The following is a 16962-nucleotide window of genomic DNA, read 5'->3' on the forward strand; positions in this document are numbered from 1 at the left end:
ATCAAAGGTGAGGTCTGCCATCCTAGAGGCCGCCTACAAGCATATTTGGAAGAACAACGTGTCTACCGCTCGGCCTTCGAGTACCATAATTAACGTCTAGGGTACACATTTAGTTTAAAAATAAAACCTCAACCCCCCACCCCGTCCCACCCCACTTCCCAGCCCGTGCAGCCCCCACCTGACTCCATCACCCGCCTCTGTCCCTGCCCTGCACCGACTCGCGGTCGCCCTCCCCAGTGTGAACAGGTGTCGCAGGGCCGCCCCCGACTGGACCCCGGCCGGGGTGGCTGCGGTCGCGGAAAAGCGCACGCACCTGGCTCGGGGCCCCTGGCTTCCAGCCCAGAAACTGCCTCACTGTGTGCTCTCGGGCAACCCCCTTCGCACGCTCCGCCCCCGTGCCTTAGTTTCCCCAACGGTCAAGCCCGGTCCCGGCAGCTCTACAGGTAACACACCTGCTTCCGGGACTTGATCGGCCCCCGGGCCCCGCGGGGTGCAAACCCGGCGCCCGACCCCGCGCCCCCGCGGAGCCCCGGCGGCCGGCCCCAGGGGGTCGGGGCCCCAGGCAGAGCCGCGGGGACCTCGTGCGGCGGCCGCCTCGCCGCGGGCCGGCTCCGGGGGGCGCCCGCTGGAGGGCGCGGCCGGCGCGTGGGGCGCGGGAGGGCGGCGGCGGCGGCGGCGGCGGGGGGCGGAGACGCGGAGCGGCTTCCGCTCCCGCGCCTCCTGCCTCCTCCCCCGTCGTCCTGGTCCGCGGCGCCCGAGGGGGGAGGCGGCAGGCGCCCGGAGCCGCGCGAGGAGCCGCGGCCGCCGCGCCATGGAGCCCGAGTGAGCGCGGCGCGGGCCCGTCCGGCTCCGGACAACATGGAGGCGGCGCCGCCCCGGCCTCGGCCGCCGCCGCTGCTGCTGCTGCTCGCGCTCTGCTGCAGCCTGGCCCCCGCCGCGGGTAGGTGGGCGCGGGCCGGAGGGACAATGGCCCGGCCGCCCGGGCGGCTCGGCCGCCCCGCGGCCAAGTGCGCGGCGCCGCCTCGGAAGCGACTTTGGAAGTTGGGGGCGAGTTGGGGCGCGCGCCGCGGGTCCCCGCCGCCCCCCTGCCGCGCCCGCTGCCCGGGGGCTGCGCGCGGGCCCTTTGTCTAGCCCGCTCGAGCCCCTCCCGGGGAAGCCGGGTCCAGTCCCGCGTCCCTGGCCGGCGAGGAGGGCGCGCGGGCGGCGTCGACCCCGCCAGGTGCGGCGCGGGCGGGTCCTCACCTGCCCGGCCCCCGGGGCGCGCTCGGAAGTGCGCCCGCCCGAAGCCCGCCGGCCGAGGCCGTGCGGGGACCGGGGGGGACCCCGGCCCGCGGGCACGCACGGAGCGGGGATTTTCGGCCCGGAGGCAGGCCTTGCCGCCCTGTGTCGGGAACTCCTTCCCGACCTTGTTTCCGATGGCCGCGCGGCCGGCCTGCGAGCTCCGGGAACTGATTTAAATTGCAGAGAAAGTTCTGAACCGGGCGCCGGGCGGCCTGGCCTGTGGCGCTACCCCTTTCACCCGAGTTGCTGTCGGTTTCCAAACGGACTGACACCTGCCAGGTGCCCGGACGACCCGTCTGGCCGCTGGGGCCCCAAACAGTGACACCCGGCCGGTGTCCACCCCGGGCGCCGGCTGCGTGGGGCCGCCTCGGGGTGACGTGGTCCCAGCGCGCGGCGTGGGGCCTCAGCTGGACACCCAACCTTTGGGAGATCGGGGACTGGAGACCTTTCTCTCCAACTTTTGGTGTGTCCCAAGGGGTGGAGTTGAGGTCAGGAGGACTCAGGAAACGAAGCGCCTTGTGAAAAGCTACACATGTTCTTTTAATTTGGAGATTGCCATGTGGTTTTTGAAGCAAGCCTCTCGCTACCTAAATCATTCTCTTCCGACGTGAGTGTTTTGTTTTTCTGGAGTGTGGCTGGCCAAGTGGACACGGGAGTGCGAGTCCTGTGCTCTCCAGGCTGCTGTTCTGCTGCGGGCAGTTGCGGGTGGGTGGGGGGCGGCTCCGGTCCCTTTGTCTGGGCCTCTTTAAGGCAAACAGCTGTCTCCCTGAATATTTCCAGTGTGGACACTGCAGGGAGGTGTCCTGGCCTGGCTCTGTGGTCACATTCCCAGCGCTGCGGCCCCTCCATTGAGGTTTGGGGAGCGGAGAGGGGGTAGTTTCCTCAAGTCCTCTCCCCTCCCAGCCCAAGCCCGGAGACTCTTGACGGTTTCACCCCAAATTTGCCTGTGTCTCGGGAGCGTGTTTACATTCTTGGCCCTGTCTGATACGAGCAAAACAAGGTGACGACAAAACAATGACAGTATCTGGGTAGTTCAGGCCAACCCTGCTCCTTCTCTTTCCGGAAATGCCTGGATCACGGAGGCAAAAGGGTTTTTTTTGGGAAGATGTTTGTTTTAAAGGTGGGGTTTCTCAGCCGGCTGCGTTGCTGTTCACTGTGTTGCAGTCTTGGATTTCCTGGACCTTTGGGGTGATGTTGCTGGGCTCCAGTGCCTGTCCTGCGGTTCGAGCCCCCAGGGAGAAGGAATCACATCTGTGGAGTTCAGTTGTGCAGGAGGCAGAAACAGACTCGATTATTTTAACGTTAGAAAGCATGTCGCCGCGAGGTTTTTAGAGCGCCGGCTGATGTGGAAATCTGGTCCTGAAATGGGACGAAAAGGAGGGATCTTGCTGCAGAACTCTTTTGACTGTTCTTGACATGTCATGTCCCTGATCTCTGTGTCAGATTTATGCCACAGTCCGGAGTGGAGCCAGTAAGTTGGTAGCTAATTATTTTTCCTGATTGCTTCCTGTTGCCATTTGAAGCGGTGAGCCCACGGAAATGCCTTTGTTCTAGTGGTCCCGGTGCTGGGAATGGCCTGCCCCAGCCCCACGGCTCAGGCCTCTCCCTTTTAGCCGCACAGAACTTGCTCCAGGACTGCCCCCTGGGTGGTTACTGCAGATGCTTACTGCCTGGCCCACGGGGAGGGCCCGGCAGGTGGGTACTGAGTTAACTAATTGCTGCGGAGAGTCCGCTGAGAGTTCCCCTAAAGGACCCTCTGCTTCCCAAAGCAGGGCCCACGTGCCTTGAACCCTCCCGTTCAGTTCCAAGAATTTACCCAGTGTACCCACATGATCCAGCATTTGCTGTGGAGATCCCGTCATATTTGGAACCCGTTTAATTTCAGCTGCACTGTGTCACCGCTCAGGCATTTAGCAGAATTTGCACACGGGATGGGGGTGTGTGCAGTTAGGTGAGGACTCAGCGTGCCTTCCTGCCCCACAGCTTGGGCTTGCCAGGGCCGAGGGCGGGGGCTTTGGGGTCAGACCACTTGGGTCGAGAGGCTCAGTACCTGTTTGACTTGGGACACCTTACTTAGCTTCTTTGTATTCTGTGTCCTCACCTGGTCCCCCCACCCCCCAGCCAACATGGTCCGGAACGTTAAATGCTGCCTGGGAAACCCTTAGCACCATTCCTGGCCCGGGTGAGGAACCGGTGGTGGCAGAGCTGCAGTGCCTGTTGTGTAATGGGGTCCTTGATCTCTCTGCCTGGAAGGTCTAGAAGCTATTATCACACAGTCCGGATTTTTCTGCTGTGTGGGACCTTGGACCTCTAGCCCGCTGTCTGACTTGTTTATCGCTGCAGCACTGGGTGAGGGTTCTTGTGGTGGTTAACAGTGTGGGCAGAGCCTCGCTTGTCGGGGGAGCTTGGGCAGCTGACTCCACCTTTGTGTACCCTAGTTTTCTCTTCTGTAAAATGGGTATAACAATACTTCCTCCCAATAGTTCAGTGAGTTGACGCGTGCCTGTATCAGGTCTTATTATTGTTGCTGCTACTCTTGGTGCCTGGTGAAGCCCTGGGGAGAGGATGGGACGGAATGGCAGAGGAGGCCCGGGCCTTCGCTGTCGGGGTGTCCGGTTGACGGAAAGGCAAACAGAAGCTGACTGTGCAGCTCTGGGAGAGGTGGGCTCAGTCCCAGAGCCCTGTCCTCGAGAACTGGCGGGTCTCTGCTGAAAGAGGCCGGATCGCGCTGCAGAGTCTGGACATGGTCCAGAGAGCGATGGAAGCTTCCGGAGACTTTAGTTGGAGGAGGGGGATAGGAAACGCAGGGGAAACGTGTTGAATTGATTTTTTTTTTTTTTTAAATTGAGGTGAAAATCGCGTAACATAAAATTAACCATTTTAAAGTATACCATTCAGTGGCATGGAGTACGTTCACAACGCTGTGAAAGTTCCCCTTCTGTCAAGATAAAAACATTTCCATCACCCCAGAGTAAAACCCTGTACCCATTAAACCATAACTTCAACGACTTCCCATCCGCCGATCCCACGAATCGGGGTCTCTGTGGACTCGCGTGTTCCGGACGCTTCGTGTACAGGGAGTCATAGGCTGTGCTGCCTTCTGCGTCTGGCTTATTGAGCGGGATGCTTTCGAGGTGCGTCCACGCTGTAGCACTTGTCACTGCTCCGCTCCTTTCACGGCTGAACAGCCTTCCGTCACGTGGAGAGAGCACGTTTGCTCATCCGTCCACCTGCTGATGGGTTGACCTTGCTTGAGTACTTCTCCCAGTGGGCACGGGATGGGAGCCGGTTGTCCTTGCGGGGTTTGGACAGTGGAGGCTGTTTAAAGCTGGGCCGGGGACGTGAGCAAATTAGCTTCAGAGCTGGGAGAGCCGGGCCAGGGGACAAGCTAAGGGCCCAGGGCTGGCCTCTGGCAGGGGAGGGGCGCTGGGAGGTGGACTTAATTACAGAAGCCCTGGGAGGAACTGGACATCTGCGGTTTAGGAGGCCTCTGGGCTGGTCACTTACCACGCTCTCAGAATGGGGAGCCTCTGACGGAAGCAGGGGGCCACGTGCAGCCCCTTCCCCTGCTGGGCCCGGGACACATTTGTGCAGGAAGCAGTGACCTCTCTGCTCTGCAGGCATCCTGGTGACAGAGTGGTTCCAAGCGCTGCTGACAGCTGTGGGCGGCAGAGGCACAAAGAGCCGGCCCCCTGGGCCCACCCGCCGCTGCGGGCTGCTCTCTGCTTTCTCTTCAGCTCAGGAAGTGGTGGTCTGCTAACTCTTGGCCTCAGTTTCCTCATCCACAAAATGGGGACGATGGCGTGTACCTTGCAGGGTGCTGGCTGGGGTTCAGTGAGGAGGAAGCTGAGGCGGGCCATCATGGGAAGGACGTGGTGGCAGGGGGAGTCCTGCCCTAGGCGGCCGTTTCCTTTTAAAAGAGTCCGAGGGTCAGAGTCCCAGACACCATCTTCCAGTGGGGGACTGGGAGAGGGGAGGGGTGTTGTGGGCGTGTTGACCTCAGGCTCCAGCAGTGGTGGCAGCTGCCTGGGGCTGGAACCTCAGGGTCTGATCGTATCTGTGCCCAGGGTCACATGTCCGCTGTCCTCTGTCCCCCTGACTCAGGATCTCTTTTGCCCAGGACCTTGGGAAGTTGTCCTGGTGACATCGCCTGTGAGCCCTTTTGCAGGGCTGGGAGATACTGTACTTGCTGGGTATTTTCTTATTTTCTTGGTTGGTATTTGATTCAATGTAGATTTTTTTCAGTGCTTTCAGTTTGCCTGCATGTAGTTTTTCTAGTGGTTAAACTGAAGCCAGGAGGTGCCTCATCTGCCCACCCCTGGGCCCCACTGCCCTTTCTCTGCTGGGCCTGGGCCGTGTGGCTTCCCCGAAGGCCCAGCCGGCTCCACCCTTACCCCTCTGGGACCCTGCACTCTCAGGTCTGGAGTGTGGCCTCCTGAGGCTGTGGCAGGCCCCAGCTCTGCCACCCCGGCCTGCTTTTTCCCACCCTTAAGGTTACAATTTAAGAGCGGCATCGATTACAGTCACAGTGTTGTGTGACTGTCACCACCATCTGTTTCCAAACAAAATTTTTAGCACCCCAAACAGAAACCGTATCCATTAAGCAGTCACTCCCCAGTTCTCACTCTACCCCCAGCCGCTGGTAACCTCTGTTCTTCTCTTCTGTGTCTGTGAATTTGCCTTTTCTAGGTATCTCATATTTGTGGACTCACATGATGTTTATCCTTTCGTGTGTGGCTTATTTTAATACTTTGTTTATCCATTCACCTGTTGCTGAACACGTGGGTTGTTTCCACCGTTGGCTATTGTGAAATGCCACCGTGAACACGGGTGTGCAGGCATCTGTGTGAGTCCCTGCTTTCACTTTCGGGGGATATACCCAGAAAAATGAAATTGCTGGATCACATGGCCACTCTGTGTTTAATTTTTGAGGAACGTGAAACTGTCTTCCATGGCAGCTGCACCATTTTACATCCCCGTCAGCAACACACAAGGGTTCCAGGTTCTCCCCATCCTGGCCAGCGCTGGTTATCTTCCCTCTGTTCGGTCCTCACCAGCCTAGCAGGTGTGAAGTGGTGCCACACTGTGGTTTTGACTTGCCGTTTCCTGGTGGCTTATGATGTTGAGCATCTTCACACGTGCTTGTTGGCCACTTTCTTTTACAAATATGTGTATTTTAAAATGCAAGACCTACATGAATACCTATAAACAGCTTAGACCCTTAACTGCGTGGTACCTCTTTCTGGGAAGACCAGTGTCCTGGTCAGAGATGACCACACCTTCAGCACGTAGTTTAGCGTGTTATTTTTGTTTTGAACGTGTACTCGTATTTTTAAAAGCTAAGTAGTATTTTGTAGGACGGGCACACCGTATTTCATGGCTTTTACCCGGTTGCGGAGCACTTAAGTTTTTCCAGGCTTTAATTGCTATTACAGGGCGTGACACAGTGAATAACGTTGCATATGCATCTGTGCACGTGCATACAAGCATTTTTGTAGGATACCTTCCTTGTCAAAGAGTATGTTCATTTATACAATATTTTTTTAAATGAGTTAAGATCATGTGTTCTTTTATTTATTTGTTTGGCTGTGTTGGGTCTTTGTTGCTGTGTGTGGGCTTTCTCTAGTTGCGGCGAGCGGGGCCTACTCTTCGTTGTGGTGCGTGGGCTTCTCATTGCGGTGGCTTCTCTTGTTGCGGAGCACGGGCTCTAGGCGCATGGGCTTCAGTAGTTGTGGCATGTGGGCTCAGTAGTTGTGGCTCACGGGCTTAGTTGCTCTGCGGCATGTGGGATCTTCCTGGACCATGGCTCAAACCCATGTCCTCTGCGTTGGCAGACGGATTCTTAACCACTGCGCCACCAGGGAAGTCCCATTTATACAATTTTAAAGATACTGACAAATTCCTCCAAAAAGGCTGCACCAATTTATACCCTACCAGGCATCTCTGAGGGTACATACTTTTCCTTCTCCTTTCGGTGCTGGGAATCACCAGATTCTATTTTTAAAAATCAATTTGGTTAAAAATTATAACACATTTTGGTTTGCACTTCCCTTCATTACTGGCTTATGTGCAAATTGCCTACTCTTATCCTTGGCCCATTTTCCTGTTGAGTTGCTTATCCTTTTCTTATTGATTTGTAGGAACTTTTTATTTGATGTGGACATTCATTCTTTATTATATTTGTTCCAGATTTTTCTTCTCATCTGTAGCTAGTCCTTCATCCTTGTTTCTGGTGGTTTATTATGACGAAGACATTAGAAAGTTTCATGTAACAAAACTCAAGTCTTTTCTCTTACGGGTTCTGGGTTCCATGCCTTGTTTCTCTACCCCAAGACTATAAATACATCTTCCTTTATTTTCTTCCAAGACTGTTATGATTTTGTTGTTTTATATTCAGACATTATTCTGTTTTTTCGGTTGGGAGGAGGAATATGGTATGAGGTAGGGATCTGAGCTGTCCCCCGTAAGTGGATAGGGAGTTGATGGCATGGCCTGTCCTGTCCTCATTCATTTAAAATGCCACTCTTTAACTTGCAGTGTCCGCAGGTGCTTGGCTCCTTATTCTGGAACCTTCTGTCCTGCTCTCTTGACCTGTGGCTGTCTTTCTGTACCAGCCTGCTGCTGTGTTAATTTCCATAGCATCATAGTATATTTTGAGGTCGACTGTGCAATTACCCCTTCGTCGCTCTTTTCGAAAAACTGTGTTGACTCTTCTTGTGCGTTTATTCTTTGGGGATAAACTTCAGAGTCAGCCTGTGAGGTTCTATCCTTTGATCCGGGGACAGTAAACGGTGACATTCAACAGGTGTCGGAGGGCTGGACTTCAGAAGTGGCCTCTGACCAGGCAGGCTGGTCTCCGTGAAGGAAATCCACCTGTGGCTGCCGCGGAGCTGGCCTTCGCATTTTGGGTGCCTCCTGGCATGTGGCGTGTGCTTCAGAGGCGGTGTGTACGCTGGATTGCCTGGGACGCGCCTGCTCCCTGGCTCACGCCAGCCTCTGCTCAGGAAACAGGCTCTAGCGCAGCTAATCCCAGCGCTTGCCCAGAGGCAAATATAATTACTGCGTGAATGATGGCTCCCCTCCCCTCGTTCATTCCAGAGCAAAGTGTGAGCAACTTTAATAATTTCTTCCCTGGGCTGTACCCTCTATTAACCCAGATGGGGAGGCGGTACCTGCCTAGGTAGGTCCCCAAAACTCTCAGGAAATTGCTCAGTGGGCATTCAAGGTCACCTGAGTGCATGGCCCCGGCCCAGACACTTGAGCCCCGAGGGCCTGGGTGCTTTCCAGACTTGCCGCGCGCGGACAGCTGCCACCTGGGACTCCGCCCTGGAAGGAGCAGGCGTTGTCCACGATGGGAGCTGAGGGGATGTCCTCCCCGCAAGCCGGTTGTAGGTCAAGGTGTGTTCTCCAGCTGGCCTTTGTGGGGGAGGCCGTTTCTCTGAACCTTCCCCAGAGTGAGCTTGGTTCCCCGAAGGAGACTGAATGCGGGGAACCGGGGTGCGGCAGGCGTCCGTCTTAGCCCCGCTGGGTTCCTCTTTACTCAGGCCGGAAGCGGGGAGCACTCTGATGACCGTCCGACCTCTGCTGTCCAGATTCAGGCCTGTCTCCGTTCCCAACCGCACCCAGACCCCCCGGCTCTGAGGCTTCCCCCTGGGGCCTCCACAGTACCCCATGGAGGACTAGATTCCAGGTGGAGGATTACATCAACTTCTAGCTGGTCTCTGCTTTCTAGAACCTTCCCCTTGCCCGTTTATCTTTCACTCTGGCCAGATTAATTTTTCTAAAACTAGCTTCATCATATCCTTCCCTTTCTAAGAAACACTACACTGGTTTCGTGGTGTCCAGAGTTGGAACTTTTTGGCCCAGTATTCCATGCTGCCACTGAGGATGTGCCTCTGCTGTCTGGGGTGAGCACTTTTCCAGGCAGATCCATCTCCTTGGAGTCCAGAACTTTTCATGGTCCACCCAGCCTGAGAGGGCCTGGGGGACAGATAGTCTTCATCTTCGTCCTTCTGCCTCTGGCCTGGTGTTTGGTGTGTAGTGGACGCTCAGCGTAGCTGCCCTGAGGATTCCCGAGGCCTTGTCTGTCCAGGGAGCGGATAGTTCCCATCCTTACTTCCTCCGGCCCCTGAATCTACAGCGTTGCAAGCTCCCGCCTGCATCCCAAACTCCAGCCTGGCTTTGTTTCCCAGATTGTGAAACAGCTGTCCTGCTACATGACAAAAGGCTTCTGGGGCCAAGTGTGGGACCCCCCCTCCCCCCTCTAGAGCCCATATTTCTGAGGTCTGGATTCTAAGATGGCCTGAAGCAAATAAAGCTGGCCTTTATTCTCCTTCAGGAAACCCAGTGCATCCTAAACGCACTGGACTGCGATGTCCTGTGTCCACGTGACACCTCCCCACCTTCCGCAGCCCGGACTGAGACGTGACAGTGGGGCCTGGCGCCTGCATCCTTCACCCGTCATTTTTATCGTCTTTCAAAAAACTGTAGGACATTTTCAGTCATGCAAAACACGTAGAAATAGTGGTACAAGAATTTTTATGCTAAAAAAGGTTTCTGTGCTTTTGAGTTACAACTAGACAGTAGGTAGCTGAGTGACGATATTGTTGATGAACTTTCAGGAGTTTAAGCATTAAGAGGGCATTGCCCCGGGACTTCCCTGCCGGTCCAGTGGTTAAGACTCTGCGCTTCCGCTGCAGGGGGCACGGTTTCGATCCCTGGTCGGGGAACTAAGATCCTGCAAGCTGCGCAGCGCATCCAAAAAAAAAAAAAATTGTTTTTTACGAGAACGTTGCCCCTTCAGGGTCGCGCCCTTGAGCATCGGAAGCTTGTTCCAGTCGCGTTGTCACTGCCCGGGTCTCTGCATGAGTTTACTCAGCCCTGGTTGACTCTCGGGGCCCGTGCTGTACTGGGGGTGGGCAGCTCCCGAGCCCGGCCGCCGTGGGCCTCCCGCTGCTGCCCTCCCTTTCAAGAGGCCCATTACACCGCTCGTGGCCACCGCAGCCTGGGTCCTTGCCTGGCTCCCTGCTGCAGCTCTTAGGCTGCCCAGAACCCACGAACTGCCGACCGCTTGCTCTGGGTGCCGCCGGGGGGGTGGTCTGTGCCGGCTTTCACGGCGTCGTCAGTGTCGGCAGAGTTCTCTCTGAGTGGAGTGTCAGCTCACAGGGCTGAGATGCTGGCTGTCTAGCTCTGCCGGGGCGGGGCTGGGGGCGGTCCAGGGGACCCGTGCGTGTGCCCCTGCCACGAGAGCAGGGTCCTGGTCACCATGGTGCAGGCGGTGATCTGCCCTCGAGGCAGCCCCCGCCCCGCACCTCCTTTCAGAAGGCACTGGAGCAGTGAACGGTTCAAGATGTACAGAGGATTGCCCAGAGCCGAAGAGCAGTTTCCATCCTTTTGGCTACCAGGTCTAGCTTTTTAAAACTTTCCCCTTTATTTTGAAGGAGTTTATCCTTCCAAGGAAAGTACATTTGTGAAGTAGTAACCTTTTCTCCTTATTGATCCCAGACACTCACGATCACCAAGCCGGGCTGCTGGGGCTTGCAAGGTTTCCATCAACCCCTCGCCGGGGAGTTTCTATTTGGCTTTTCAGCCGTGAAAGTGCCTCTTGGGGCCAGCACACCGCGTGGCCCCTTGGGCTGTGGGCCCGGACTGGGAATAACTGATTTGGAGGATGAAGCGGGATCTGCTCCAGGATCCAGGAAGGTCGGGCTGCAAGGTGGGCCCTGGGCTTCAGGCAGCCCCCTTGCTCTGCTCCACCCACGAGGATCCCAGAAGATGCACTCAGAGCACCTGCCAGGCGAGCCTTTCTCTCCCGGCCTCCTGTGTCTTAACATCACCGGCCTTTCTGGAGCTTCTTGTCTAGGTACCCAGTGCCCCGCCCTGCCAGGATGGAAGGTGGCTAAAGGCGGGACCCTACCCCCCACACCGCCCCCCAGCCCTGGATGCCTAGAGGGTCGTGTTAGGGACTTTGGACCTGTGAAGAGAGAGTTCTCCAGAAACTCTGGGGATGTAATCACTAGTCTGATCTCACTGCAGTAAGGTTTAAGGTCTCTGGATGGCTGGGATCTCAGGGGATGTTGTATTTTCAGTGGGGAACTGGACAGGGTTAGGGTTTTTCCGGACTTCCCTAGCTGGTGTCAGCAGAGCAGGGTGGTGACGCAGATGGGGGGGGGGTGCCCAGTTAGGAACGCGTTCTGATCTGTGAGGGACACCGAGGGACACATTTGGTTCAAGTGTGCCCTGCCCACTCTTCGTAGATGTGAAGAGGACAGGTGGGCCTCGTTCTGCCCCTGCCTACCCGTAGCACCTAAGGCCAGCTTGGTCCCTAGTGGACACTCGGGAAGGTCACCCCACCGTGGCACATGTGGCGTGATGTGTTGTCCCCTCCAGCAGCCGTGTCCAGTGCTGGCTTCCGAGCAGACCCGCTGTCTCAGGCACCCCTGGACAGAGGACACACTGAGCTCCTGGCCTGCTTCTCTGTCGTTCTCCCCCACCTTCGGTTTGCTGTGAACAGCTGAGGGAGCTGCTGGAGGAATCCCAGCCGCGAGCCTGGGGGCCCTGGGGGCTGCCCGGCCAGCCTCCCCGGCCTGGAATCCCAGGGCACAGCAGGCCCCTCCCACCTGTTCTGGCTCGGTTCACATTGCTGGCTCGCTCCCAGCTCTGCAGCCTCGAACGAGTGAGCGACCCCTCTGGCCTCAGTTTCCCCACCTGTTGGGGTGTGTGTGGGGGTAATCGTCATGCCACCACATAGACACACCTGAGGATGCAAAGAGGTGAGGCCAGCGCCCGTGGGCCCTCGGTAGTCATTAGCTATTAGGGTTACTACGGCAATCATAATTGTTATTCTCTGGGGCGAGGGCCCTCAGGGGATTCTGGAATCAGGTTCAACTCCAGCTGAAAGGTGGCTTGGTGGGAACCGTCTCAGCTCGGCCCACTCAGTCCACCTCTGATGAGAAGGTGAGTGTTGAGTTGCGTTCATTGCCCCGCGTGGCCTGATGGCTCCAGTCCTGGACTTGCTTCCTTGCCGAGGTCAATCCGGCATTTATTTTGGAGCTGGAAGCCTGGTGGGGTGGGTGCCGGGAGCCCTGGGGCTGCGGCCGCAGGTACAGGTATCTGAGGGCAGCATCTCTCCTGGAACCTGTGCTCTGTTAGAGGCGTGGCCAGGAGGGTGCGGCCAGGAGCTCAACCCCTGCCTCTCCCTCCTCAGAGGATGTTGTCGGAGACCCTGCTTCCTTCTTGCCTGAGCCAGCCTGACCGACCCTCGGGGTCTCCTCTCTCATCGGCTGACCAGCATCCCCCCCCTCCCAGCCCCCCAGCATCTCTGGCCTGCCCGCCCCCGCTTCCTACCCCGTCACCTTCCCCGCTGAAGGCGGACGAGGCAGCCCAGGTGCTGGCTCTTCACCCTCAAACTGAGGTCCCTACTCCTTGTGGCTCCCCTCTCAGCGCCCTTTACCTTCAGGGTGGAGCCGCTGCTCCTGTGCGGCCCTGAGCCCCCCGCCCTCCCTCCGTACCTGCCCTCTGCACCTGCTCAGGTGGGACCGGCCTCCTCCTTGACCTGGGAGGCTCCCGGCTCTCCTGACTCTGCTGTTGCCTCTGGCCCAGGAGTAATTTAAGCCTCTGGCCCGTGTGCCCGGCACAGAACCAGGCCCCCGGGAGCCGGATGAGCACAGGCAGGCAGGGGCTCCGTCCTCATGGCTGGCCCAGGCCAGCGGTGACTGTACCGGTGAGGGCTGTGAAGGGCCTTCCTTCCCGCGCCTGCTCCCCGGAGGTGCCACCTGGACCCCGTCTTCCTCTGGATCGGTCTCCTTTGCGAGAAAGCACGGAGGCCTCTCTCCCTGAAATGTTTACCTTCTGGAGGGCTATTGCTCCACTCCTCCGACCAGCTCTAGAGGCAGGGAGGTCAGCCTCATCTCCGTGGTCACTGATGAAGCTGAGGGGCAACATGAGTTTGTGGAGTGACCCAGTGATGGGACGCGCCCCCTCCCTCCACCCCCAGACTCAAGGCTTCATCACGCAGGAGACACGTAGCTCCACGCTTAGAACCCCTGAGGCCCCCCCCAGAGCCCAGGTGGTCCTTGTGAGGAGGGTTCCCCGGGGGGGGGGGAGGGAGCGTGGACTTGGGCTCTTGGGTTGTTGTGTGGCTACAGATGGGTGCACAGGAACGATTGTCTTCCCTGCCCACCCCGGCAGGTGGGAACCCGGGGTGGGAGCCCCAGAGAGAAGCAGGAGGCGCTGTCGGGCCACCAGCCTGTTCGGGCTCGCCCTCCGGAGCAGCGTCCCGCTCTCTGGGCCCTGCTCCCTCTGCCTGAGAAGGAGGGGCAAGGAGCATCGGGCTGCAGCACGCATCTGTGCTGCCCGAGGACAGAGGGGCTGTCCTGGGACACACGAGGGGACCCAGACAGAGGCCGAGGGGCCGCGATCCTCCTGGGACGGTCACGGCAGTGCCTCAGGGGGCGGTCTCCCCCTGTCTGGATGCTGCCCCGGTGTCTAGCCCTTTTGCAGAGAGTCCTGGGGTCATTCGATGGCCCCATGAGGTAAAACGAACGGATTTCAAGTGTGGAGAGAACCTGAGCGCTTTGATCTCTCGTCGTTGATTGGCTGAGTGTGACTTTGGTCACCTTGTGCCTCACTCTCCTGGTCCATAAAATGGGGTGACGGCAGCCCCACCTCCTGTGAGGACCAGGTGACATCGGGTGTGACTGACTCACGTGCTGTGGTCAGATGTGGGGAAGTGAGAGGCATCCAGGCCCAGGGACTGAGCGAGGGGCTGGGGGAGGGGAGGAGGGGGGCTCCTCCAGGTTTTCTCTTTGGTGAAACCTGCTCCGCCTTCGCCTGCCTGTCTGCAGGGTCCCCAGCGTGCTGCACGAGCTCAGCTGGGGCCCCGCGAAACCCTAATCGTGGGCTTCTTCACGTTCTTATGAACCTCCAGACCTGATGCCCAGCTTGGTTCCGGAAATAATCAGTGTGCTGGTCCTCGGCGCTGGACTTCACAGGCAGCCCGCAAACTCACATCAATATGTGGAATTGAGAACTGACAGCTCCTCAGAGAATGTCAGCGTCCTGAGAAGCTTCAGCTGGGGCCGGGGGCAAGAGGTTTGAGTTTTCTTCTATCTGATGGTTTTCGTCTGTCCCCTTCTGTCTGTGGGACTAGGTGTCCTGAGCCCGAGGTCCTGTTGGCTCCTGGGGGAGTCTCTGGGTCCTGGCACCCAAGTGGCGGCTTTTTTCCTGGAGCAGAAGATCATTGGAAAACAGAGCCTCCCCATTTTGCCCCAAAAGAAGGAGATTTTGTGAATGATGGTCAACTTGGCACGTCCTTATTATCATTATTTTTTTGCTACACTTAAAGAAAAGCTGGTACAAAGGTATGTTTGTTTCTGAAGCGTGTTTCCTTTCCCAGATGTTCTTTTCTGCTGATTCCAAACTGCATTCTGAGCTCACCTCTCCAGTTTCCTCTCTGCGGGGCAGAACAATGAGGTCTCTGTAACCACACGGGGAACACGCCGCCTTCCTTGCCAGTGGGCATGGGGGGAGGTGGGACGATCCCACCTTCCCCCACCTCGGTGGAAATGACCAGTCCGTGCCAGCCTGGTGAGAGGCCCTGGCTGACTGCCGGAGGCCAGGCGGTCTGCTTGCCTGTGGGGGGGGATTTGAGGGTTGGGACTTAGAGGCACAGGAGCCTGCACCTTTGTCCCCAGTCCTTGAGTTAACCGCGTGGCCTTCGCGCTAAATTCTTGTGTCTGCATCGCGTTTGTGGACCCCGGGACTTGGTACTGTCTCTCTTACCAGGCGTCGATCCGGCCCCTTTCCTCTTCTTTTTGTCTTGTATCCAATACCAGTCCTGTGCCAAGGGCAGATCTCCAGGACACAGTGCAGATGCAGAGTTGGCTGGAGAGCCAGGTAGAACCAGGTGGGGCGTCACCATGAGCCCAGGGGCTTCAGGCCCTCCTCCGCTGCTTGGCCTCTCGCTTCGTTACTGGAGACACGGGGTGTGTGTGCTCCTTGGGGGAGCTGTGAACCACACGGAGGCATGTGCGCGCTCACACACACACACACGTGTGCGCACACACGGTACCCTTAGAAGTTCCTCCTTGCTTGATTCCCAGGGACAGCTAAGTGACCCTGAAAGCTTGCACTTAGGGCAGTTCTGATGCTGGTCTCCATTAAGAACGACCCCTATGGATCACTGTATTTGAGGCCTGCATTTAACGAAAATCTTTATTTTTTGGTCAATACATCCTGCCTCAGAACACCCGAGATAGACATCCCTAGACGTGATAGATCAAAATAGCTCACATTTATTGGAAACTCAGTGCACCAGGCAGGTTCTGAGATGTTCATCGATTGACTCATTGAATCCTTCCGGCCTCTGTGGGGGCGGGATGCCATCAGACCCCATCACACAGGTGAGGAAGCTGAGGCCAGGAGGGCCTGGGGAGCTCTCAGGGTCATACAGGGACTGCAGTGGGCAGACTGAGGCTCCAGTGCCCACCTCTTCATTGCTGTTTGAATTGGCTGACGAGCCACAGTGCATTTAAACAAGCGTGGTGCTGACAAGGAAACAGACCTGGAGGGGGCAGTGCCGTGAGAACCCCTCTCCGGGGTGGCCCGCCTCCTGTACAAACCTGGGGTGCCACCTGGGGCCTGTTTAGGTTGGGGCCTCGGGCCTTCGGCTGAAAGCCACTGACTTGCCTTCTGCCAGAATGGACAGGCGTTGTCGTCCTCCAGGGCCCGAGTCAGTCCCCATCCCAAGACCTGTCTCTCCATCTTTGCCGTGGCCTTGGGCCGCTCCCGGGAGCCTGGCAGGCCAGGAGCCATGGAACCGAAATGGTATGTAATCAGAATGCTATATTTTGTCGAAAATAAGAATGTTAGGAATGGGCTGGTTTCTGGCAAGTCAAACTGGGACTCTGAAATACATATTTTTCCTGCTCTGCCCTGAACCTTCTAATTAGTGAGAACGCACATGGGCAGACATAAATCAAATGTCCTATTCCCTGAAAACTTGTCCTAGGTATCACTGAGTGGGTAACATCCCGCCGTTGCTGAATTAGGGCTTGCAGAGTGAGTGCATGTGTGGGGGTGTGTGTCGGGGTGTTTGTGGGTGCAGGGGAGGGAGGGAGGGACAGAGGTGCCTGAGGTGAGCCCTCACCACCTGTTTCCTTCCCTCTCAGACCCCTGGGCCTCTGCTTCCGGCCCCCCCAGCCCTATCTGCACCTGCACAGCCACTGCAGGGGAATATATATATTTGCCCAATTAAAACATAATTATGGGGGAAATGGCTTTCATGGAGAAGTGCTTTCCCTTGCAGGAAAACCTCCACTGTGCAGTGTTGCGTAGACCCCGGCTTCCACCACTGATGGGCTACAGTAATGGACTCGGTTTTGGGAAAGGCCATCTGTCTCTGCTGACTGGCCCTGGCGTGGGATGTGTCCTCCCCTCGCTGGTGTTCGGACTGGACTCCAAACAGTAGTTGTGAACCAGCTCTGGGTGGCCTGTGGGCCGGATGCGCACACTCGGCCTGGGGGTCCCAGTCAGTTGGGTCACCGGTTCTGTGCTGCGTTGGTCGTGGAGGGTGGACCGATGTCTTGGAGACTGTTGGGTCGTCTGTGTCCCGGGTGGTGTGTTGTAAGCGATTTCCTCGTAACCAGATGGAGGAAGCCTCCCCACCTAGGCTGGCAGCCA

General features: G+C 57.5%; 1 protein-coding gene across 3 annotated transcripts in view; it reads left to right on the forward strand.

Moving 5' to 3' along the window:
• The first annotated feature begins 759 nt into the window (after positions 1-759).
• Positions 760-16962, forward strand: part of LRP5 (LDL receptor related protein 5) — a 109654-nt gene continuing 93451 nt past the window's right edge. For all 3 annotated transcript variants that reach the window (XM_060019438.1, XM_060019441.1, XM_060019440.1), the window contains exon 1: positions 760-940. In XM_060019438.1, coding sequence (XP_059875421.1) covers positions 859-940 — 82 coding nt within the window. In that variant the 5' untranslated portion in view covers positions 760-858. The remainder of the gene's footprint in view (positions 941-16962) is intronic.

Source organism: Delphinus delphis, chromosome 8 (genome assembly GCF_949987515.2).
Source record: "Delphinus delphis chromosome 8, mDelDel1.2, whole genome shotgun sequence".
Classification (NCBI taxonomy): Eukaryota; Metazoa; Chordata; class Mammalia; order Artiodactyla; family Delphinidae; genus Delphinus; species Delphinus delphis.